The 23,737-nt window shown below is 42.4% G+C and overlaps 1 protein-coding gene across 2 annotated transcripts; it reads left to right on the top strand.

Annotated features, from left to right (window-relative positions):
- Positions 1–251: 251 nt before the first annotated feature.
- Positions 252–23,473, top strand: lingo4a (leucine rich repeat and Ig domain containing 4a). 2 transcript variants are annotated; one of them, XM_066669158.1, is made up of 4 exons: positions 345–375; positions 568–658; positions 18,052–18,692; positions 20,405–23,473. In XM_066669158.1, the coding sequence occupies exons 2-4, from the start codon at positions 656–658 to the stop codon at positions 21,612–21,614; spliced, it is 1,854 nt and encodes a 617-aa protein (XP_066525255.1). In that variant the 5' UTR covers positions 345–375; positions 568–655; the 3' UTR covers positions 21,615–23,473. The 2 variants fall into 2 exon arrangements, with proteins under 2 accessions (XP_066525256.1, XP_066525255.1); XM_066669159.1 differs by lacking the exon at positions 568–658 and having other exon boundaries at positions 252–375.
- The last annotated feature ends 264 nt before the right edge of the window (positions 23,474–23,737 follow it).

A 23,737-nucleotide genomic window follows, 5' to 3' on the forward strand; every position in this document is an offset into this window, starting at 1 on the left:
CCTTGGCACGAATCCACGGCCCCTGTTTATTAGGGACGTAAATAAATAAATTAGAAAATGGCGCAAATCCACGCAGCCTCGTGCGCATGCGCGTGCGCCGTCTCCACGTCCTCCTCCTCCCCCTCCCCCTCCTTCAGCGGACGCGCGCACTTGTTTGGAGAGCAGCAGTTAGAGTAGAGCACTGAGTGTGTGAGGGTTTGAGTGTACACTGCTCTGTGTGAGAGCGAAGGAATAAACAAGAGAAAGAAGTGGAAAGAAAGAAAACAAATAGAGAAGAATAAAAGGAAAGGGGGAAGAAGAAGGAGAGAGGGGAAGAGAGCGATGTGCCGGTGTTTTGGAGAGAGGCGGGATTCAGACCGCGGAGGCTGAGAGTCGGTAAGAAAAGTGTTTATTTCTGAAAACGCCGAGTTTACAGCAAGTCTCCACAGAGTTACAGTGTTCAGAGGCGGAAAATTTGAGCCCACATTTGAGGACTGTCCATAAGGACTCTTCCTCAGCTCTGTTCCTATTAAACTGGTTTGACGTTGGGCTAAACTCAGAGATCCTCTTTTGTGGAATACCCCTCAGAGCCACTGCGGGTGCTCCGGGGTGAGTCACAACCCCTCCTCACACTGGAGGTGAATGGAACCAGACGTCCACCTCTGGAAGCTAGTAAATGGTAAGGGATACAAAGACAGACCTCTGAGACTCTACGTGCTGTGGGTTTGTGATACGGTTGTTGGTGTAAAGTTATAAATACCCAGATCTGCCACAAGATTAAAACCACTCCTGTCGAGGGGTGGCGCATCGGGCAGCAAGTGACCAGTCAGTTAATGTTGGAAGCAGGAGAAATAGGTGAGTGTAAGCCATTTTAAGAATGAAATAATAATGGTCCATTGAGATTTCATAATCAGGTTCCACAGGGCGTGAGGCACTCCCTCATTTAAGGGCCTCGCCGGAGGTTTCCACCTATAATTTCCCAAGTTACAGGAACTCCTCTGTGTCCCGGGGGGTGTGGGGTGGGGGGCTAGCGCAAGGAGACGAGTGTTAGCCTTTTTCTACCAACATGGGTTTGGTTCGGTTCATGTTGATGAACCTAATTTGGAACCGTTCGGCATGTTTCCAGCAGCAGTAATTGGCTCGCAAACTAGAAAACATTCCCAGCTGGAACCAAAGAAGAGAAGGACTTCCAGAAAGAGCACAGAGAATAAACTAAAGTGTTATTGCACAGTGGAGCTAAACGGTGTCATTTACATAGTGCTGTATGGATAAATAATAGGACAAAAATGGAAGCATGAGCCGTTTGTGCTGTGTTTAGCATGAGATGAGGTGCGTTAGCGACTTTTCTCCATTATTCACGAGCTCAGCAGACGACATCTCTTACTCAGATCTGACCCCACTGTAAGGAAGCCCCAAAGTGAGAAGTGGGAGCCAAAGGAACTGGGGCTGAACCCACAGAACAGAATGAAGTTCAGTCTCAATCGGAATCAGGCTTACAATTAGGATTAATCATGTTTAGGATTGGGCGGCACAGTGGCACTGAAGGTGGTGTCGCTGTCACACAGCGCCAGGGTCCTGGGGTTGTGGGATTAGTCCTTCCCTCGGGTCCCTGTCCGTGCCGATCCGGATTTGTTTTACCTGTGGATTTACGTGGGTTTCCTCCGAGTGCTCCGGTTTCCTCCCACAGTCCAAACACACACAATGAAAGGTGGATTGGCTACAGTTGTGAGTGACTGGGTGAGTGTTTGAAACTGTCCACAGATGTGAGTATGAGTAGGGGAGTGTGTAAGTGACTGTCTTCCTCACAAATGTAAAACCCGTAGCAGTAAAAGTGTATTTCTCAGAACCCCAGTCCATCCAAGCTGTGCTCAAGGAAATGTAACTGAGTAAATGAAACCACTTCCCACTTACCCGTGGTGGTTACCATGGAGACCCCATGTTTACCTTGTTTTACCTCAGGTAACTGGAAGGAGAGTCTGACTTAAACCTCCCAAGGCTATCTGTGACAAATGTGGTTTAGAAGTGAATATCATGCAGTGGGAGTGGTCCAGATTCCTTTTCACCCTAGATGCGATTAATTTGGGCAGGAGTGAAAGATGCAGTTGCACACAGATGCGTCTTGGTCTGGTCTCAAATGAACACTGATGTGGTTTGTTCCTGGTGAGAACGTGATCTGACCTTTTATTGGTCAAAACTTACTCTTCACTTATTGGTCAGAACGTTCGCTTCATTTATTGGTTAGAACGTTCTCTTCACTTATTGCTCAGAACGTTCGCTTCGTTTATTGCTCAGAACGTTCGCTTCTTTTATTGGTCAGAATGTTTGTTCTCTTCACTTATTGCGCAGAACGTTCTCTTCACTTATTGCTCAGAACGTTCGCTTTGTTTATTGCTCAATACGTTCTCTTCACTTATTGCTCAGAACGTTCTCTTCACTTATTGTTCAGAACGTTCTCTTCACTTATTGTTCAGAATGTTCTCTTCACTTATTGCGCAGAACGTTCTCTTCACTTATTGCTCAGAACGTTCGCTTTGTTTATTGCTCAATACGTTCTCTTCACTTATTGCTCAGAACGTTCTCTTCACTTATTGTTCAGAACGTTCTCTTCACTTATTGTTCAGAACGTTCTCTTCACTTATTGCTCAGAACGTTCTCTTCACTTATTGCTCAGAACGTTCGCTTCGTTTATTGGTCAGAACGTTCTCTTCACTTATTGCTCAGAACGTTCTCTTCACTTATTGCTCAGAACGTTCTCTTCACTTATTGTTCAGAATGTTCGCTTCACTTATTGCTCAGAACGTTCGCTTTGTTTATTGCTCAATACTATCTCTTCACTTATTGCTCAAAACGTTCTCTTCACTTATTGCTCAGAACGTTCGCTTTGTTTATTGCTCAATACTATCTCTTCACTTATTGCTCAGAACGTTCGCTTCGTTTATTGCTCAGAACGTTCGCTTCGTTTATTGGTCAGAACGTTCTCTTCACTTATTGGTCAGAACGTTCTCTTCACTTATTGCTCAGAACGTTCGCTTCGTTTATTGCTCAGAACGTTCTCTTCACTTATTGCTCAGAACGTTCGCTTCGTTTATTGCTCAGAACGTTCTCTTCACTTATTGGTCAGAACGTTCGCTTCGTTTATTGGTCAGAACGTTCTCTTCACTTATTGCTCAGAACGTTCTCTTCACTTATTGCGCAGAACGTTCTCTTCACTTATTGCTCAGAACGTTCTCTTCACTTATTGGTCAGAACGTTCGCTTCGTTTATTGCTCAGAACGTTCGCTTCGTTTATTGGTCAGAACGTTCTCTTCACTTATTGCTCAGAACGTTCTCTTCACTTATTGCTCAGAACGTTCGCTTCGTTTATTGCTCAGAACGTTCTCTTCACTTATTGCTCAGAACGTTCGCTTCGTTTATTGCTCAGAACGTTCTCTTCACTTATTGGTCAGAACGTTCGCTTCGTTTATTGGTCAGAACGTTCTCTTCACTTATTGCTCAGAACGTTCTCTTCACTTATTGCGCAGAACGTTCTCTTCACTTATTGCGCAGAACGTTCTCTTCACTTATTGCTCAGAACGTTCTCTTCACTTATTGCGCAGAACGTTCTCTTCACTTATTGCGCAGAACGTTCTCTTCACTTATTGCTCAGAACGTTCTCTTCACTTATTGCTCAGAACATTCTCTTCACTTATTGCTCAGAACGTTCTCTTCACTTATTGCGCAGAACGTTCTCTTCACTTATTGCTCAGAACGTTCTCTTCACTTATTGCTCAGAACGTTATCTTCGTTTATTGGTCAGAACGTTCTCTTCACTTATTGCTCAGAACGTTCGCTTCGTTTATTGCTCAGAACGTTCGCTTCGTTTATTGGTCAGAACGTTCTCTTCACTTATTGGTCAGAACGTTCTCTTCACTTATTGCTCAGAACGTTCGCTTCGTTTATTGCTCAGAACGTTCTCTTCACTTATTGCTCAGAACGTTCGCTTCGTTTATTGCTCAGAACGTTCTCTTCACTTATTGGTCAGAACGTTCGCTTCGTTTATTGGTCAGAACGTTCTCTTCACTTATTGCTCAGAACGTTCTCTTCACTTATTGCGCAGAACGTTCTCTTCACTTATTGCGCAGAACGTTCTCTTCACTTATTGCTCAGAACGTTCTCTTCACTTATTGCTCAGAACGTTCTCTTCACTTATTGCGCAGAACGTTCTCTTCACTTATTGCTCAGAACGTTCTCTTCACTTATTGCTCAGAACGTTCTCTTCACTTATTGCGCAGAACGTTCTCTTCACTTATTGCGCAGAACGTTCTCTTCACTTATTGCTCAGAACGTTCTCTTCACTTATTGCTCAGAACGTTCTCTTCACTTATTGCGCAGAACGTTCTCTTCACTTATTGCTCAGAACGTTCTCTTCACTTATTGCTCAGAACGTTCTCTTCACTTATTGCGCAGAACGTTCTCTTCACTTATTGCGCAGAACGTTCTCTTCACTTATTGCTCAGAACGTTCTCTTCACTTATTGCGCAGAACGTTCTCTTCACTTATTGCTCAGAACGTTCTCTTCACTTATTGCTCAGAACGTTCTCTTCACTTATTGCTCAGAACGTTCGCTTCACTTATTGCTCAGAACGTTCGCTTTGTTTATTGCTCAATACTATCTCTTCACTTATTGCTCAGAACGTTCTCTTCACTTATTGCTTAGAACGTTCACTTCGTTTATTGGTCAGAACGTTCTCTTCACTTATTGCTCAGAACGTTCTCTTCACTTATTGCTCAGAACGTTCTCTTCACTTATTGCTCAGAACGTTCGCTTTGTTTATTGCTCAATAGTATCTCTTCACTTATTGCTCAGAACGTTCTCTTCACTTATTGCTCAGAACGTTCGCTTCGTTTATTGGTCAGAACGTTCTCTTCACTTATTGCTCAGAACGTTCGCTTCACTTATTGCTCAGAACGTTCTCTTCACTTATTGCGCAGAACGTTCTCTTCACTTATTGCGCAGAACGTTCTCTTCACTTATTGCTCAGAACGTTCTCTTCACTTATTGCTCAGAACATTCTCTTCACTTATTGCTCAGAACGTTATCTTCACTTATTGCGCAGAACGTTCTGTTCACTTATTGCGCAGAACGTTCTCTTCACTTATTGCCCAGAACGTTCTCTTCACTTATTGCGCAGAACGTTCTCTTCACTTATTGCTCAGAACGTTCTCTTCACTTATTGCTCAGAACGTTCTCTTCACTTATTGCTCAGAACGTTCTCTTCACTTATTGCTCAGAACGTTATCTTCACTTATTGCGCAGAACGTTCTCTTCACTTATTGCTCAGAACGTTCTCTTCACTTATTGCGCAGAACGTTCTCTTCACTTATTGCTCAGAACGTTCTCTTCACTTATTGCTCAGAACGTTCTCTTCACTTATTGCTCAGAACGTTCTCTTCACTTATTGCTCAGAACGTTATCTTCACTTATTGCGCAGAACGTTCTCTTCACTTATTGCTCAGAACGTTCTCTTCACTTATTGCGCAGAACGTTCTCTTCACTTATTGCTCAGAACGTTCTCTTCACTTATTGCGCAGAACGTTCTCTTCACTTATTGCTCAGAACGTTCTCTTCACTTATTGCTCAGAACGTTATCTTCACTTATTGCTCAGAACGTTCTCTTCACTTATTGCTCAGAACGTTCTCTTCACTTATTGCTCAGAACGTTCTCTTCACTTATTGCTCAGAACGTTCTCTTCACTTATTGCTCAGAACGTTCTCTTCACTTATTGCTCAGAACGTTCTCTTCACTTATTGCTCAGAACGTTCTCTTCACTTATTGCGCAGAACGTTCTCTTCACTTATTGCGCAGAACGTTCTCTTCACTTATTGCTCAGAACGTTCTCTTCACTTATTGCGCAGAACGTTCTCTTCACTTATTGCTCAGAACGTTCTCTTCACTTATTGCTCAGAACGTTCTCTTCACTTATTGCTCAGAACGTTCTCTTCACTTACTGCGCAGAACGTTCTCTTCACTTATTGCTCAGAACGTTCTCTTCACTTATTGCTCAGAACGTTCTCTTCACTTATTGCTCAGAACGTTCACTTTGTTTATTGGTCAGAACAGTCACACCAAGGGTGAAAACGTACCAGAGTGCAGGTATGAAAATGCCCTAACAGAACAATCGTGCCAGGGTTCGTTTTTAAACGAACCAAAGCTTAAAAGTCTGAACTCACCCTAAAATGCTGTAGGCTGCATAAAATCTGTGGACTAGGGCCGGGCAATTAATCAAAAATTAATCGAAACTGACGTTCAGAAGTTCTAATCGACATAATTTTGTCTATATCGATTATATCAATTATTTTTTTTCTGTTATGTCCCCACTGTGTACTGTCCATTTAAAACCACGCTACCAAGCTGTAGTCACGTGATTCTGCCCCCTGTCTGTCACATGGAAACATCCTAAACGCAGGGGCAGACCGAACGACTCGAGCAGCTCGTACCAAAGACAAACACAGCGTCTGTGGATTGGACGTGCTGTGTTCTGACTATAATTAAGACGAAAAAAATATATTTTAGTACCCAAAACACAATCACACACCAAATACAAAAAGTGCTCAACAAACAAGAGAGGAACAAGCTCCCAGCGACATTAGAAAAAATACCCCATATTTAATACTGGAGCATATTTACAGTACAAGCCTCGTCACTGAACTGTGAGGGTCAAAAATACACAAACAAAATAATCGCTCATTAATCGTAATCATGGTAAAATGTACAATTACTCATGATATTGATTTGCGAGGATAAACTGTGAGGATAAACATCAGTGAGAGCAGGTACTGGTGTTGGATGATTAGTTCTGGATCACAGACACCACTCCAACTCATCCTTAAGGTATTGAATGGAGGTCTATCACTTCAGAGATCACAGCTCCCTGCTTCTGAACCCTGAGTTGGGGGCTTTGTGCTGCTCTAGACATCGCTAGAAGTATCCACAAACTGTAATTCTCTCTCTCTCTCTCTCTCTCTCTCTCTCTCTCTCTGCCTGGTGCAGCTAAGTATCCTGATTCTTCTGTGTTAACATAAACCAGTAACTAACTTAGAAATCCTTTCAAGCCGTAGCTGCGTTTTTGTGTAGAACCACTTTGTCATCAGGGGAACCATCGCTATGTCCACACAACAACAGGCCTTTCATGCTTTTCTGTCATTACAGGAACATTTGGCTCCACATAAAAGATGCAGAACACACACACACACACACACACACACACACACACTCCAGCTGTTCAAACCTGTCAGTATCAGTTCCTCGTCCAGCATATTTGTGTGCAAGTGTTAATAATTTAGAGACACATACACACACTGGTTGCGATGGCCATACTCTACCTTTTGTTTTGTGTGTGTGTGTGTGTGTGTGTGTGTGTGTGTTAGATAACTCCCACCCTGCCAACACCGACTTACGCAAAAGTGTCTGCTGGAGTCCCGGACGTTCACACAGAGAGGTTCACCCTCCACATTGTCCTTCCTTCCTCCAAAACTTTTTGGAAGAATGACCACAGATGGACATTAAGAATGTCCCAGGACCCAGAGCCTTTTAACCCTTTACAGTTTTTCTCGATTGTTTACACACATATTTCTGAAAGCATGCCTCATACTCTGAGAACTCTACGCACAGATCAATAAACACACACGCAATGGACAAAACCCCTCAAATCTCCTGAAAAACGAAACTTTACATTCAAAGCAAAGTTATCTCTTCTCAAAATGGCATTTTGTTTTCAGATGACACACACAAACCATCATATGGATAGACATTTATAAGAAACAGTTGAACACTCTTGTGCTCAACATAAAACACTATGATGAATGGAAAACACTTATTCAGCATAATGACTTAGGCCTTTTTTGGGGTTAGTGTTACACTAACTAAAGACGGTACATACATACAGGGGTTAGATGAATGAAACTGAAACACCTGTCATTGTAGTGTGGGAGGTTTCATGGCTAAACTGGAGCAGCCTGGTGGCCAAACCTCATTAACTGCACATTGCACCAGTAAGACCATGTGCATCCAATGGTTCAAACATTGTATCCTGAAGGCGGTGCCGTGTATCAGGACGACAACGCACCAATACACACAGCAAGACTGGTGAAAGAGTGGTTTGATGAACATGAAAGTGAAGTTGAACATCTCCCATGGCCTGCACAGTCACCAGATCTAAATATTATTGAGCCACTTTGGGGTGTTTTGGAGGAGCGAGTCAGGAAACATTTTCCTCCACCAGCATCACGTAGTGACCTGGCCACTATCCTGCAAGAAGAATGGCTTCAAATCCCTCTGACCATTGTGCAGGACTTGTATATGTCATTCCCAAGATGAACTGACATTGTATCGGCCGCAAAAGGAGGCCCTACACCGTACTAATAAATTATTGTGGTCTAAAACCAGGTGTTTCACTTTCACTGTCCAACCCTTGTATATTGTGTTGTAAAATATTTTAAAATATTGTTTTTATACTCAGAACACACTGAAAACACGGTAACAAATATATTTTATTTTTCCCACAAAAACAATATACACAGTGTACATCCCAACAAACACAAAGTTGCACATACAGTGGTCTGTATACAAAACAACAGAAGAATTTACTGTATACAGTTAAAGTAAATAATAAATAACTATTCGGTTTCGATCTGGCCACAGGACCTCATTCACATTACAAACAATGTTTGGCCAAGCAGCAGGGGATATATCGCCTAGCATCAAGTGCTATATCTTCACATGCGTCTTCCACAGCTTGGAGAAGGGGTATACACGAATTCACAAATACACTGTGAGCAGAAGACGTTTCCTGTGTTGTGGTCATTGTGTCTCAAGTGCCTGTATTTGTGTGTAAACAATTGAGAAAAACTGTAAAATCGCACCTTGATTGGTCCATGTTTAAAGCGACACTAGGTAGTATTTTTACCTTAAATTTAGAGCTTCAAAATCATTGTGTTGTTCACTGACCTGTAACAGGGAGAATAGGATCTCTGTTGTTTCTGCTCCGGGCTCAGCACTGCAGAAACTGCACCATGTATCTTTTGGAGAAGAGGAAAGGAAATAAAAAAATAGAGAAGTTCACTGTCCACCGTAAGAAGTGTGGTGTGTTCTCCCAGTGTCCACGAGGGTTTCCTCCCTTCCACAGTCCAAACACACATACTAATGGCGTGACTGGGTGAGTGTGTGTGTGTGTGTGACTAGGTGAGTATGGGAAATTGACCACACGTGTGAGTGAATGAGTGTGTGATTGTATGAGAGTGTGAAATTATCTACAAGTGACTGTGTGAAATTGACCACAGGTGTGTGTGGTGAATGGGTGAGAGTGTAAAGGTGTCCACAAATGTGATTTGATTGGGTTAGCGTGTGATGTCCTGTCCAGGGTGTATTCCCGCCCAATGATTCCTGGTGGGCTTCGGACATACCATGGCCCGGCGAGGATGACGCAGTTAAAGAAGATGAATGAATGAATGTTAGAGGTGTTTATTTTCTGTTTGGTCTTGGTCTTGAATCAGACTTGTGACCAAGTCTTGGTCTTTTCTCAGGTCTCCAGCGGTTGGATCATGTTCTGTAAATATGAAAATAGAAGTGACAGGCGGGTTGAGAGCAGGCCAAAAAAGCAGAAACTGTTGCTTTTTTAATCTCGGTGTTAAATTATTTCTCCCTGAGAGTTTGTAAAAATGTTGAAGATAGTTTCAGACCTCTATGTACTTTCGGATCGCTCAGAGATATGCAGGAGTCCCTGAGTGGCCCTCCACTAAAAGCTCTCCTCAGCACGATGAAGTTCAGCCTGCCACTGGGACTCCATCTAACAAGTCTCTCCAAACAAATATCGCCACAGGATCATCCAGAGTCATTTATTATTTACTCCATCTTTCTCTGTAAATCTCTCATGAGTCAGCGAAGGAGAAAGGGCCCTGGGTGTTAGCAGCGTGAGGAAATGTGAGATAGGAGCTGAAGACTGAAATTCTCATGAGGAACTATTGAAAAAACTATCGCAATGGACATTTAAGACTGGATCTCTCTCAGAAACAACATTAGCTTAAGTTTCTGTCCAATATTTTGGCATTTGGTCAAAATGGGCTCTTAATTTTTTCATTTTTAATATATTTTTGTCTTCTGTTTTATGCCTGATTTGGTCATTTCCAGTTCCACCCCATTAGCTTTTAGCTTATGTTCCCATCCCACACAGTGCCACCATCACTGTTTCTCCTGGCAGAAACTAGCTAGCTATAGCCTCTTTTTGCACTGCAGCTAATGTAGCGTCACTAGGCAGCTCAACGTGCCGGAGGAGAGCACCCAAACATAGGCTTTAATTAGACTGACACAGGTTCTCACAGCAAAACAAGCTCCCCTTTGTATTTGTGTTCATTCAGAAGCACAGCACATTTTAAGGTGGAATGGTATGTTTGTAAGTAAGAAGCAGACTGTTGTTTGTACGTGGCTTAAGTTTAACTTCTCTATGTTTTTGAATTACCACAGAAACTCATTTGTAACTTGAGTTTGTTTAGTTTTGTAGCACTTTCAGCCTGTATTTGCTTTCATGCTGTTAGCGTTCTCCCTGATTTGGACTCAGTTCCACCTTAAGTAATGTAGCTTGGTGCATTTTTAAGTTGGAATTGTATATTTGAGAAAGAAGCTGGCTGTAGCTGGTTCGTGGTTGAAGTTTAACTTGTAGGTTTTAATTGAATTACCACAGAATCTCATTTGACACTCCAGTTGTATAATTGTGTAGCATACTCTGTATGTATTTCATTAAATTCAGTTAGCGGTCTCCAGAATTTGGAGTCCGTTCCAGCAATGTAACAGTAACAGCACAAATATGTCAATATTACCAACCTATGGAGAAAGGAATAAAGCAATATCTTCATCTCTTAATTTTGGAAAGCATTCTCTCCACTGTCCAAACACCTCCAGATGGTGTTTCTTGGCCATGCGAGAGAGAGAGAGAAGGGAGGGTGTGCTTTTGAGCTAGTTCATGAATCAAGTCATTATTCTTTCCCAATTTACTGAGCCAGGGCTGTGTACAATCAATGGACCTTTTTCCAGTGCACAAACACAGCAGTGAGCAAGAAAATGGTGAAGAAATATTTTCCGAATTTTTTTACAGCACTTTTACAACAATTCTTTCAAACCTTTAAACCGAAGTAGTGTTTTCTTTCATCTAGAGTCATGGAAATTCCACTCTCGTTTCTGATTTAATGACAGGGTTTGGAGCGGGGGGAGAATGCTCCACTCTCTCTGTGAGGAGATAAACATCAGGGGCCCTGGGGGGTGCCCACAAGATTCACTTTGTCCTCCACACGGCTCATCTCCTCCCCTACCTTCTTTTTGGATAAAAACCTGAAAAGTGAAATGATCATAGTAACCTCATTCTGTGCTAGCCAAGCATTTTTAAATCATACGCAGCAAGCTTTAGGTCCAGAATGACGAAGAGAGCCGTAGGTTGTTCTGAGATAATGGAGGAAGATGTACAACCTGGAGAAAGAATGAGGGTGTAGTGACTAATCTCCAGAATGCCTTTCTTTTCAAAAGTGGGTTCAAGGTGTGAGGCAAAATACACTGTACGTCCGATCAAATAAGGGACCTGAGCTACGTTAATTGGTACGTGGCCTGTTAAATCTCCACAATAAAGCATGATCAATAGAGTATGGGGAGCAGATGCACATTAGCCTAAGTTCATAATGACCAGTGCTGTGGAGTAGTGAAAGTGAGACCTCTTATGTGATGAAGCTCCATTCAGTACACCCTCAGAAAAACTGTCACTGAGGTGGTACCTTTTGCAGACTTTGTGGTAGTACCCTCAAGGCTTCGTATTTAATACCTTTAGTTAGGGAACATTATTGTACCATATTCTACCTGAGAGCGAGGAGATGGTGGACCACTGTTGACCCACTGAGGTCACAGTTGGAGGTCCACTAGTGTTTTACACAGCGTTTTCTGGGCGGACCACTGCTGATTAAACAGAATTTTACACAAAATGCTACATTTTAGCACTTTTCCATTCACAGTCCAATTTACCTTTTTTTCCCCTTCATTAGGTTCTTATTTGTTACTCTTTATTAATAAGATTAGTAAATAATTTAAATCCAGCACAGTGTCTACATTTGTATCGTTTAATCATTTTATATCAGGCTTATACTCATTATTATATCTCTCAGAGTTGTTGGTAATATTTGTATTAGTGTGTTTTCCAGAATAAAAGTCTCTGTGAATGTAAAATCTGTTTGAGGAGATTATAAATGAGTTATATCCTGTACAGGACAGTAATCTGAGTGGTCCGATGGAGGACCAGCAGTGGTCTACAGTCAGTGGTGTGCCAGCCTTTTTATGACAGTGGACGATATATGCTCACTGTCTGGGTTATAATAATTGTTTAGTTTAGAGTTGTGTATATTCATTACGAAAACCAATATGGCCTGAGGAGGAAAAGTGTATTCTCTTGAAAGAATACAATAAAAGGAAATTTTAAAGAGCAAATTCAATCCAACAGTAACTGCAGGGAAAAAACAAATAACATGGCAAGAAATAAAGGTCTTTTAAGGTGAATATATTGGAAGTCTTATTAAGGTTTTAAGGTTTATTTGAAGTGGTCATTATTTCCAGTTTAATAAATGACCTTTCCATTAAATAAATGACCACTTTAAATAACCCTAATAAAGACTACCAATATATTTTGTCTGCCACATTAAAAAAAAAAAAAAAAATGCTCCATCTTAAGAAAAAGAGAAAACACTTTTCCTCCTCAGTCCAGTTTGGTTTTCGGTTCTTGTTTTCTCCATTATTCTCCATTTTGTTTTTTAAAAATCTGCAGAGGTGACTTTCAGTGAATGTTTGTGTAGCTGTTGCTAAGTCGTTGTCATGGAAACAGTGGAAATTTACTACAACTAAACCTCAGTCACTGCCGTAAACCCCTTATCGCCTGGTCTCACCATGATTACATAATTTATTGACTAGAAAAAACATGCTCAGGATTCCTACAAAGTGTATTAAATATGGTTCGCCCCTCGTGGATGTACCTGTGAATTCACGAGCCTGCTCTCTAAGATGATCTTCACTGAGAGGTGATTTGTACTTTTATTAAACGTGTAAATCTCTGTGGTTTAGAGTTCGAACCCTAAACCGATGTTGATGTTGACGTTACTGAAATGCGCAAACTGGTTGTAAAAATAGACCCTTGCAGCTGTTATATGTTCAGGTCATAACCAATCATGTCCAATGATAATGACACTGTGTCTGGGCAGCTGGGAGTGGATTAGAATATGTCCAGGTGAAGCAATCACAGCAGTGACATGATTGTATATGTCTCATGGCGTAGGGGTTGATCCAGAAATATTACATAATACTACATAATGTAACATAACATCTACAGCTACAACTTCACAATGCCATGTCTTTGGCTAAACCCCACTCACACCAGCCAGTCAACAAAGAGGTAAGCAGCCGTATGTTCTAAGATGATTAGAGTAGAATCTGTAGTTTATAAACAAAGCCTTACTGCTGGAGGTTGGTTTAGAAGCTCTTAGACATTTAGACATATCGCTGTTGATTTACTACGCTATGTATTTGTAATTGCACAACCTACTTTTAGAGGGTTAGTACATCTAGAATTACACTTCTACTCAGATGGACCCAGATGCTCTGTTATTTCCAAAATGAGCTAGTCACCAGATGTCCTTGGGTAACTCAGGCTTTCTGGTACTCTAATGCAGAGAATATGGACCAGTCCATGCTCCACCTGCAAAGACATGGACCAGTCCATGCTCCACCTGCAAAGACAGTGGAGTCCAAAAGGCTGTAAAGCGGGGATGTGTTTTCTTTTAAATTTGAAAATATAAAACAGAAACGTTCAGAATTTTGAAAATAAAAATTTGTCATGACGCTGGAGAAGTGGAAGGTGCACTGCTGATGGAACTGTGTTTTAAATTAGGATTTAAAGGGGACGTCTACCATTGTGGGAAACTGCAGCTCTCTCTGGTTTGTTTACGTTCAGAAGCTCTGCGTCTGTTAAGGTGGAATGGTACGTTTGAGGAGGAAAAGCAACTACTCTTTGTATAAAATGTAACTTTTCTGCCATTTTTTAAAAATCGTTTGAATTAATACAGACCTTATTTGTAACTTGAGTTGTTTGTAGCACTTTTGCTCTGCGTTTACTTTCAAGCAATTAGCCATCTCCTGAATTTAGAGCAGGTTCCTACCTAAATAATCTGAAACAGCAAAAATAAGCCAATATTACTATGGAGCAGGACTGAAGCAATATCCTCATCTATTTTCATGACTGACATTTCCTCTTACACCCCAGTTGCCTCTGCCCAGTCTGGTTTCAACATGAATTTGTTAACTCCTTGGTTTCCTACAATTTACATGAAATCTAGTTTACTTTTTATAGATGTACACATGAATTTCTAACGCCTTCACAATGTGAAAAATCCATCTTATAAAACAGATACTACTGGTCCTAAAATCTGATTGACTTAGCCGCACTCAAAACCATGAAGAGTGTGGTATCAGGACAGAAAATCTGTGGGCCTTCAGTAATATTTAACTACTTAAACAATACACATAGACTTTATCACCTCCTAATCCTGAATACCAGGTTTAGAGCTCCGCTACCATGGTCATTAGCAGCTGGAACATCTGTCCTGTGGGTTTAATGTGAGTGTTAGGTCAGAGGTCTAAGTCATGAGTTGTTTACAGTGCATATAGTGGATTAATTTATGTTCATAACACTGTCCGTGCTGTGTGAAGCCCAACACTCCCATCTCTGACCTGGTAACACAGTCATGTGGACGGCTGTGAAATGTCTGTAGAGCAGAATTAAAGAGCTGAGGTCAGTTTAGACTCAGAACTCTGTAAAATCATTGTGGACATTAGTCTAATTGAGATTGCCGTGTACTCGTGATTTCATTGAGTCTAATCTCTGATCTGTGTCTGGTTTTGAACGCTTTGTATAATGCCAAATGGCACTTGGCCTCCATTTACAGTCTCGTACCAAAATCTGGAGACATCTTATATGTTACAATTGAAAAACTGAATTGGTCCTCTACAGAGATCATGCAGTTTATTTTGAATAGTTTAATGCACAATGGCTGTTAGTGTATGGAGTTTAAATAACACTGAGATAATAATTACTTATGGGATTTCTTTGATGTGAAGCACCTCCTGGGACAGGTCAGTGTTCATTTTAGCAGCTGATTTTGAGGTTTTAGTCTTTGAATTTTAACTAAAATGTGTTTAAGTATTGGGCTCTTTTTAGTCATTTATTGTTATTTTTGGTCTAAATTTCAGTCAAGTTTTAAAACATTAAAATAATAATTTAGTCATGTATATATAATATTTTATTATTTTAGAGGTACTATTTATTACTAAATTTCTAGTAAACAATAGCTTTAAAACTTTTCATTTGAAAACACATTAACAACCAAAATTATGGAAGGAATATGGCCATTTTCTCATTTCTTCTAAGGCCCTCCCACCTGTCAGTAGCGTTCCAAAAGTCAGAAGCAACAAAATAAAGCAGAAGTAGGGATAGATTTCAGAAGAAAAAAGCTTAACAGAAAAATAAAATAAAAACAAAAATAATGAAAGCAAAGCCTGGCAAAATGCAAACAAATTTGAAATATCAGTTGCAAAGAGTAATAAGGTAAATCTTTTGAAAACATACTTTTGATGATGTTTTGCATTCACAACATAAACGGTCTGGTCATAAACCTTTCAAACAAAATTCACTCTATACATTTTAAGCAGCGGTGGCACGCAGGTAGTGTCACTCTCACAAAGCTCTGGTTTCTTCCCACGGTCCAAAAACACACGTTGGTAGGTGGATTGATGACTCAAAAGTGTCTGTAAGTGTGAGTGTGTGTCTCCCTGCGATGGACTGGCACCCCCTGCAGGGTGTGTTCCAGCCCTGCACCTGCCTATTCTGGGTAAACTCTGGACCCACTTTGACCTCATGGATAAGGGGTTATAGACGATGACTGATGACTGACGTTTTAAGTTCAATTGCACTGCAAATCGAGACTGGGTCGACTCCTAGGGTTTCAACTCTATGAATCATTGGCCAACAATTGTTAAGAGCGACACCCAGGCGCTCAAAGAATCGATTCTTTGTGAGTCAACTCCTCTCGTTGCCCTGACAACGGTAAAGATCTGAAAAAACGTGTCAACAAAGACTATTATTCATCATAGGTTTTGTTAACAAAATCAACACGGACTTACATGCCCATCAAATTCTCGCAGACTGCTTTCTGAATGAGGCAAAAGGGCAGCCAAACATCACTACAGTCATTTGGTATTTAAAAGCGCAGCAATTAAAGCAGTCTTTTGGACTCACAGTCTCTTCCTAATCCTCAGTCGTAAAGCAGAAACTTCCTATTCCCTCTTTCACACAATCGGGTCAAAGATACAAATGTTAATCTTCAGCTTGGAGGTTAATCCTCGGTCACTGGCTGGATGAAGGCTGCTGAGGAAAAATGGCAGCCTTTCACACACACACTCTCAGATCTGTAGGATCTGAATTTAGAGCTATTTTTTTCATAAAATGAGCTTTTCTCATTTTGTGCTCCACCTTATGTAGAGTGCAGACGCTTTAGAATTGACCTGTCCTCTCATTAGAGTCTTTCCAATCATGTTGATCATGTGGACCCATGTTGATTTACTTTACCAACTACTGCCTGTACAATAAAAACACATTAGGAGGAGAATGCTAAGTGCTCAGGTGTACGGTTCATGGGTTGCAGTGACAAAATGTTTTTGGTGTGAGCGCCATGTTGGTGCAGCGCAGCACTAATGTAAACAAATGGGAAGGACGGTCACACATACACAGCTTTACCACCTGTGCTTATAGCGCTCAGCGCAGACACCCACCTCCTATGTAGTATAATGTTAAAAAGTTTAAGTCGGTTAGCCACATTAGCATTTTCGTTATAGACTCTAATGGAAAGCTGGTAGCACGTCAGATTCGAATGCGTTTTTCTGCTCTTCCGTCTTCACTTGTGTTTTGTTTTAATGTGTAAGAGTCTACAGTCAAAAGCCACATATTATCTGGTCTCAGACTTTCCCCCCTGTTTATTGCGACCATCTGCTATTTCTCTGCTTTGGCTTAAAGTATAATAAAGTAGTTCTCCTAGTCTGAATGTGAGAGCTATCAGTGAGAGAGGTTTCCATGTCTCACTACATCCTCCATAGGGCACAGTCGGTCATACAGTAATGACTATTCACATAGAGTGTTGTATGTTGAAAATAATGCCAGAAAGTGCCAGCAGAGTTGTGTTGTGTTGGCCGTCCAGCCTGGAGTGACTCGAGGCATCAGTCTCAGGAATCTTTAATACATTTGGACACAGTGCGTCAGGAGTGGTGTCCTAGAAGTTAATTACGTGGTCAGTTTACATTATCAGCTCTAGGCATGTGCAGTGCAGTGTTTTTCATTGTAAGATGAGCACGAAGGCTAACATATACGTCTACTGTAGCCACTCAACGAAAAAGGAAAGCATGATGTAGTCACTTGATTGTCTGGGTCTGACTCATCTCTCAGGTTACCAAGCACCGCTGCTGTTAAAGATGATGCACTTAGGTCATGACTAGCCAGCGAAGTATTAGCCTTAGGCCGAATGGACCATTCCTGCTCATGATTTCACCCCTGTAGAAATGGAAATGTGAGCTCTGTGATAGGGCAAATGAGAGATTAAAGGGAGAGGCGGGGTTTCTTATGTTACTTGCGTAATTGTAATATTACGTATGACCTTTTTAAATATATAAACCTTAGCTGACCTTACTTACGGTCACTGACTTTGCTGACTACCCAGAGTCTCGGGTAAGCCACTGTAAACCATTGTAACAAAAAATACTAAAAAGTAAATGGAAAAGATGGTCTCAGTGAACTCTAAATTTTAATGAAAAATAACTATAAAGTAATTAAATTATAAATAATTTGAGTTAAAAGAGAGAGGAAGGACGCTGCAAACAGTCTCCTTATTTACCCTCGACAATCACTGATTTCCTCACTCTGTTGTTTTTTAAACCACTATTTCCCTTTCTCGCGTCTCTTGTGTTGTAGGCAGGACAGATGTGTGTGGAGTTGGCTGATTGGAGGGTGTACTGGTGGGTGATGCTCCTGTGTATCGTGAGCGTGGCTGCTGCAGGTGATCCTCCCTGGCCTTGCCCTCAGCGCTGTGAGTGTGTACACAAGCTTCTCATGGTCAACTGCTCTTCGCGGCACCTGACCTCCGTGCCTGAGGGTATCCATGGCAACACCCAGCGCCTCAGCCTGGCCGGTAATCGCCTGAAAACGCTCGGCCGGCGGCAGTTCTCCGGCTTGGGGCAGCTGCGAGAGCTGGACCTGAGTGAGAACATGCTGACGATGATCGAGGTGGAAGCCTTCCTTGGGCTCCAGAATCTGCTGACGCTGCGCTTGACCAGGAACCGTCTCAAGATCATCCCAGTCGGCGCGTTCTCAGGGCTCTCGGGTCTCCAGCTGCTGGACATCAGCGAGAACGAGCTCCTCGTCTTCCTGGACTTCACTTTCCGCGAGATGACTTCTCTGCACAAGCTGGAAGCCAGTGAGAACGACCTGGTCTTCATTTCCAATCGGGCCTTCAATGGCCTCGTCAACCTCCAGGAGCTCCATCTGGACAGATGTAACCTCACATCTGTCCCCAGCGAGGCTCTGTCGCAGCTCACCGGATTGTCACAACTGAGGTTAGAACAATATTCATCTTCATTTTCAGGTCCATAGTGAAGTGAAATCAAAAACGTGATCCCCTCAGTTAATTAATTAATAGGAGATTTCAGTAAAGTCTCAGGTACAAGTTGTAATCTAGAAGTATCACATGTATCTTTTAGACATTTCAGTTTACAGATCATAGCACACAGGAGTGTAGGCAGCCCATGCAAAACTCTTTATTAGTGATGCACAGCATATCAGCAGCCTATATATTATTTGCAGATATGTGTATTTTTTTAGTTATTGTTATCGGTCCGATATTGGAATCTAGGCCGATATTACAACCAATTAATTGGAGCAGTTTTTGTGCTTGCGGATATGCACTGACGCCTGTAAATACACTATCTCTGCCGTGTGGACGGTTTTCACAGTTTCTACAGGGAACTGTTTCTGGGATTCAATTTCTTTGTGGAGAAATCTAATTTAAAGTATCAGCAGCGCTCAGTATATGCACACACAGATAGCTGTTTAAACACACACACACACACAGAGCAAGTTAAACAACAGAAACATACTTCCAACCACCTCAGTGCAGGAGCCCTCCGTATATAAAAAACATGAAAACATATATACAGTCATTCAGCGTCTGAAACACGGTGATAAACGGTTACAGACACTCACTCAAACACTCTCCCTCCCTCGCTCGCTCGCCCTGAGCCACTCTCCAAAACAAGCCCGGCGCTGCAGTAATTGGCGCCCCTCTAGAAACCATTGATGCGGAACCAGCAGTAAATCTTTGGTAAAAATATAAACACACTACACCTAATAAACTTAAAAGATGACATTAAAAAGTACAGAACTGTAGAAATATTGAAGAAAAGGCCTGTCCTCGGACAACCCACGAAAAAAAAAAATTAGTTTTGCTTTAATCCAACGTGAATTGGCTTTAATTACTAAAAGATAAAATTATCGGTTATTAATATTGGTATCGGCCACTCCAGTGTTTCTAAATCTTAAAAATTCTAAATCAATGCGTCCTAAGTTTATGTTTGGGTTGTATATTGATTAAAAAAAATTGCAAAATTTACTATGATTTATCACATTGTCCCTTCTTAAGACTAAAGCATTTATTAATGGGTATTTAAATGTGAAATATATGAATATGTGTAAGTTCAACGTAATGGAATTATATTTATATTAGTAGTGTCTATTGATTAAAGAATGTAATCACAGCAGTATATTTAAAGTGTTGTTTTGGGAGGGAGATACATGTGTAGTGGGATATCAATCACAAACTGGCGAGAGGAAACCACTATTTTTGATTTATTATAATATCTCAGGGAGAGCATCACAAGCTTTAATATGGAAAATTAACGCTACAGTGCAGCTCAGTCACAAACAGTAAACACCTCAATGTTCCAGGTTCCAGAGAGAGAGAGGAGGAAGGGTAATGGTGAGAGGTAGTTACGATATTTTATACATATATCAGCAAAAATAAAATGTAGTCTACAATCTGAACTCAAGCTTAGCGACGCTGTGTTTAAATCTGAACTAAGCTAATACATCACTAGGTTCTATAAAAAGAGTGACTTTTGGAAGGAAGTTTTGGGCCAAATTGTTTTGCAATTATTGATTAGCTAGGGTTAAAACTAACGTATTAAATTCCTGCATGTTAATGTGTTGATTCTGACAGCTCTAGTTTACAACCATACCAGCATGCCTGAGCCACTATGTTTCTCCTTCGTAGGTTCTGCCGGGTCGGCTTCACCACACTGCCCAACAACTCTTTCAGGCGGTTGATTCGGCTCAGAGAGCTGACCATATCCCACTCTCCCGGGCTGGACTCAGTAGCTGCTAACAGCCTGATAGGCCTCAACCTCACGTCCCTGACTCTCAGCTACTGCAACCTGAGCTCTGTCCCCTACGCTCCCCTGCACCACCTGGTCTACCTGCGCTACCTGGACCTGTCCTATAACCCTATCACCTCTGTCCAGTCAAACCTGCTGGGGGACCTTCTGAGACTCCAGGAGCTCCACTTGGTTGGTGGGGGTCTGCTGAGGATAGAGCCGGGCGCTTTCCGTGGCCTTGTCTACTTCCGCCTGCTCAACGTGTCTTCCAACCGCCTCTCAACCCTGGAGGAGATGGTTTTCCACTCGGTGGGCACCCTGGAGGTTCTCAGACTGGACGGGAACCCATTGGCTTGTGACTGCAGGATGCTGTGGGTCCTTCGCCGCCGCCTGAGGCTGGATTTTGATGGACGGCCGCCCAGCTGCTCCTCACCTGTGCAGGTGCAGGGCAGAAAGTTCCAGGATTTCACTGAGGCAGAGCTTCCGGGGTTGTTCACCTGCAGGCAGGCTCGCATTCTGAACCGCAAGCCCCAGGAGGTACGCACAGACGAGGGTCACACAGTCCTGTTCTTCTGCCAAGTGGACGGAGACCCACATCCCTCTGTCATCTGGGTGACCCCCCAGCGAACCCTCATTTCCAACACGGGACGAATCCGCGTCCTGCCGAATGGCACTCTAGAGGTTCGTTACGCCCAAGTCCAGGACAGTGGCTACTACCGCTGCTTCGCCTCCAACGCAGCGGGAAATGACAGTATATCGGTCAGTCTGAGGGTCCGCGGCTTCCCCGCCTCTTCTTCCCGAAACCGCTCCGCCTACTTCTTCCTGGAAGGTTGGAACCTTGCATCCACACAGATGCCTGTCAATGGCTCTCAGGGTCCTCAGCCATTTCCTTTTGACGTGAAGACGCTCGTGATTGCTGTGACGATGGGCTTTTTGTCGTTCCTGAGCTCTGTAGCAATTTGCTTTGTGTTTATGTTTTTCTGGAGCCAGGGCAAAGGACAGATCAAACACACAGCCACCATCGACTTTGTTCCTCGCAGCACCGGGACATCCTCCAGTGGAGGAGGAACCAGCATGGAGACCAGCAGGTTCACCATGAAGCTCATATGAACATCCTTCAGAGATTTGGCGTTGGACTCTCAGCGTGTTAGAGATGCTCAGATCTTCAGTGCGAATGCATTAGACCCTCTTAAGGTGGGACTTACGGTTTCGGACCTGTGCTGACAAGGGAACCGTTTCTATGAAGCTCATCTGGAAGAGCAGGGAGAACAAATGAAGAACACATTAATCTGTAGCCACAATGCATGAAGCTAACATGAGGTAGCATGAAGTTTAGTAGAAGATCTCATATCAGCTTGAGGAAGCATGAAAAAAGAGCCCAGTCTTCACATTGGTTGAAGCGTCTGTAGCGATACTCCCAAGCTGTTTGGAGATACGTGGTATTTGAGACCTCTGAGAAACACTGGGAGTGATCAGAGGAGGCATAGAGGTGAACCTCTGTAGAAAACCTACAGAGAAGGGAGATCAGATGCTGAGATATCAGTGACGGTTTCTCCTTTTTAAGGCCTGCATGAAAGCATGAGATTACTTCGGACTCGGTTCTGTATTTATAGACTTTGGGCACTTGAAAGTCAATCCAAAGCCCAGGATGCTGGTCTTGCTCTGTTACTGTACACAGCATGATTTTACATAGCATTTAAACTGAAAATGCTGCGATGCAGCACAGATGTAGCACAGAGGTCATTAAGCATATGCATGCAGGTACTGTTTATGTCATACATATTACCTTATACTTACACTCCAGCTTCCACTTTATCACAGCTGGAACCGGGACTGATACCTGTGACCAGAGAGAGGAAGAAAAAGCAGTGATACTTTCTGAAACTCTGCAGTGAGCCCATCACATACACACACAGTAGTGAGCAATATTTGAACACAAGCACTGATGCTGCGTTCCTTTTGAACTCTAATGTCTGAATTCCCCATTTCCAAGTAGAAAATCTGAAACGGAGCACCCGCACAAGTCTCATTTCCTACTTGGAAATTCGGGACATCCTCACCAACGCCAAGTTCAGAATTCCAAGATGGCTGACTGTGCATCAGCAGTGTGTAAAAGCAGTAGTATCATACGGATGAGTAGAGCTTCTATTTGCTGGTGTCTCGTTAAATCAGGGTTACACAGAGTAACTGTCCATCTGTTAAATGTGGATGTGTTTCCATGGTGATTGGATTCATAAAATATCACGAGGCCCTGTTTTTAACTGGTATCGCTAACAGTGCTAATCGGGAACAAGCTAAAAATGAGAACCTAAAGCATAAGGTTTTCTGGACGTTTAACTGGAACAAGTTTAGTTCGTGTCCGACGTCTGAGGTACATGGAATGTAGCATGAAGTCCATGAGTACACACACACACTCACACACACACACACACACACCCAGAGTGGCAGGCAGCACCTGGGAATAGCAAGGAGTTAGGTGCCTAGCTGAAGGCCACTTCAGCCTTGGATGTTGATGGAGGTGAAAGCCCTGTACTGGCACAGCTGGTACCTGTACTCAAAAGAGAATTATTTTAGGAGTTATTGAGCACAATTAAAGGTAAACCTCCTTGTTTTTTGTTGCAAATTGCGGCACAGGACTGAAACTAAAACCAAGACAACAATGCAGGTGTACTTAAGTGGACCGCTGTTTTGCAAATCCCTGGTAGAATCTGGCTTTAAAATCCAGTCCAGAGTGGATGGATGGTGTGAGAGCTGTGGAAATGACGGGAAGTGACGACCTGAAACAGTTCCTCACATTAGGACGAGAGAGAAGCAGAGAATTAATTTACTAATGACCGTTAACGATCAGATTAAGGTTAGTGTGCTGGTCACGCAGGTCCATTTCCATCGGTGGAAGCTTTTAGCACTGTGTGCTGCTGCAGGTGCTGTACGGGGATTAGTGGAGGATGTCGTGGGGATGTAGGTGACACCCTGGGTGGGATCAGTCTCAGAGAGATACAGGGGGACAGGGGTTAAAACAGAGGGTTGTTGGGGGTTGTTTTGGTCTGGCTTAGTCTGATGGCTCCAAAATCCTACTTTCCATGTCCTCTCACGTGACTAAAGAGGGACAGAGAGAGAGAGAGAGAGAAATCCTATTACACACAAACTGTGTCACTGCAGCTGTGCTGCTCTCATCCCTCATCTGCTCTTTATTCTGTTTTTCTTTCTCATTTTTTTCACTCCCCACTTTTTTT

This window comes from Hoplias malabaricus, chromosome 4 (assembly GCF_029633855.1).
Source record: "Hoplias malabaricus isolate fHopMal1 chromosome 4, fHopMal1.hap1, whole genome shotgun sequence".
In the NCBI taxonomy this organism is placed as follows: Eukaryota; Metazoa; Chordata; class Actinopteri; order Characiformes; family Erythrinidae; genus Hoplias; species Hoplias malabaricus.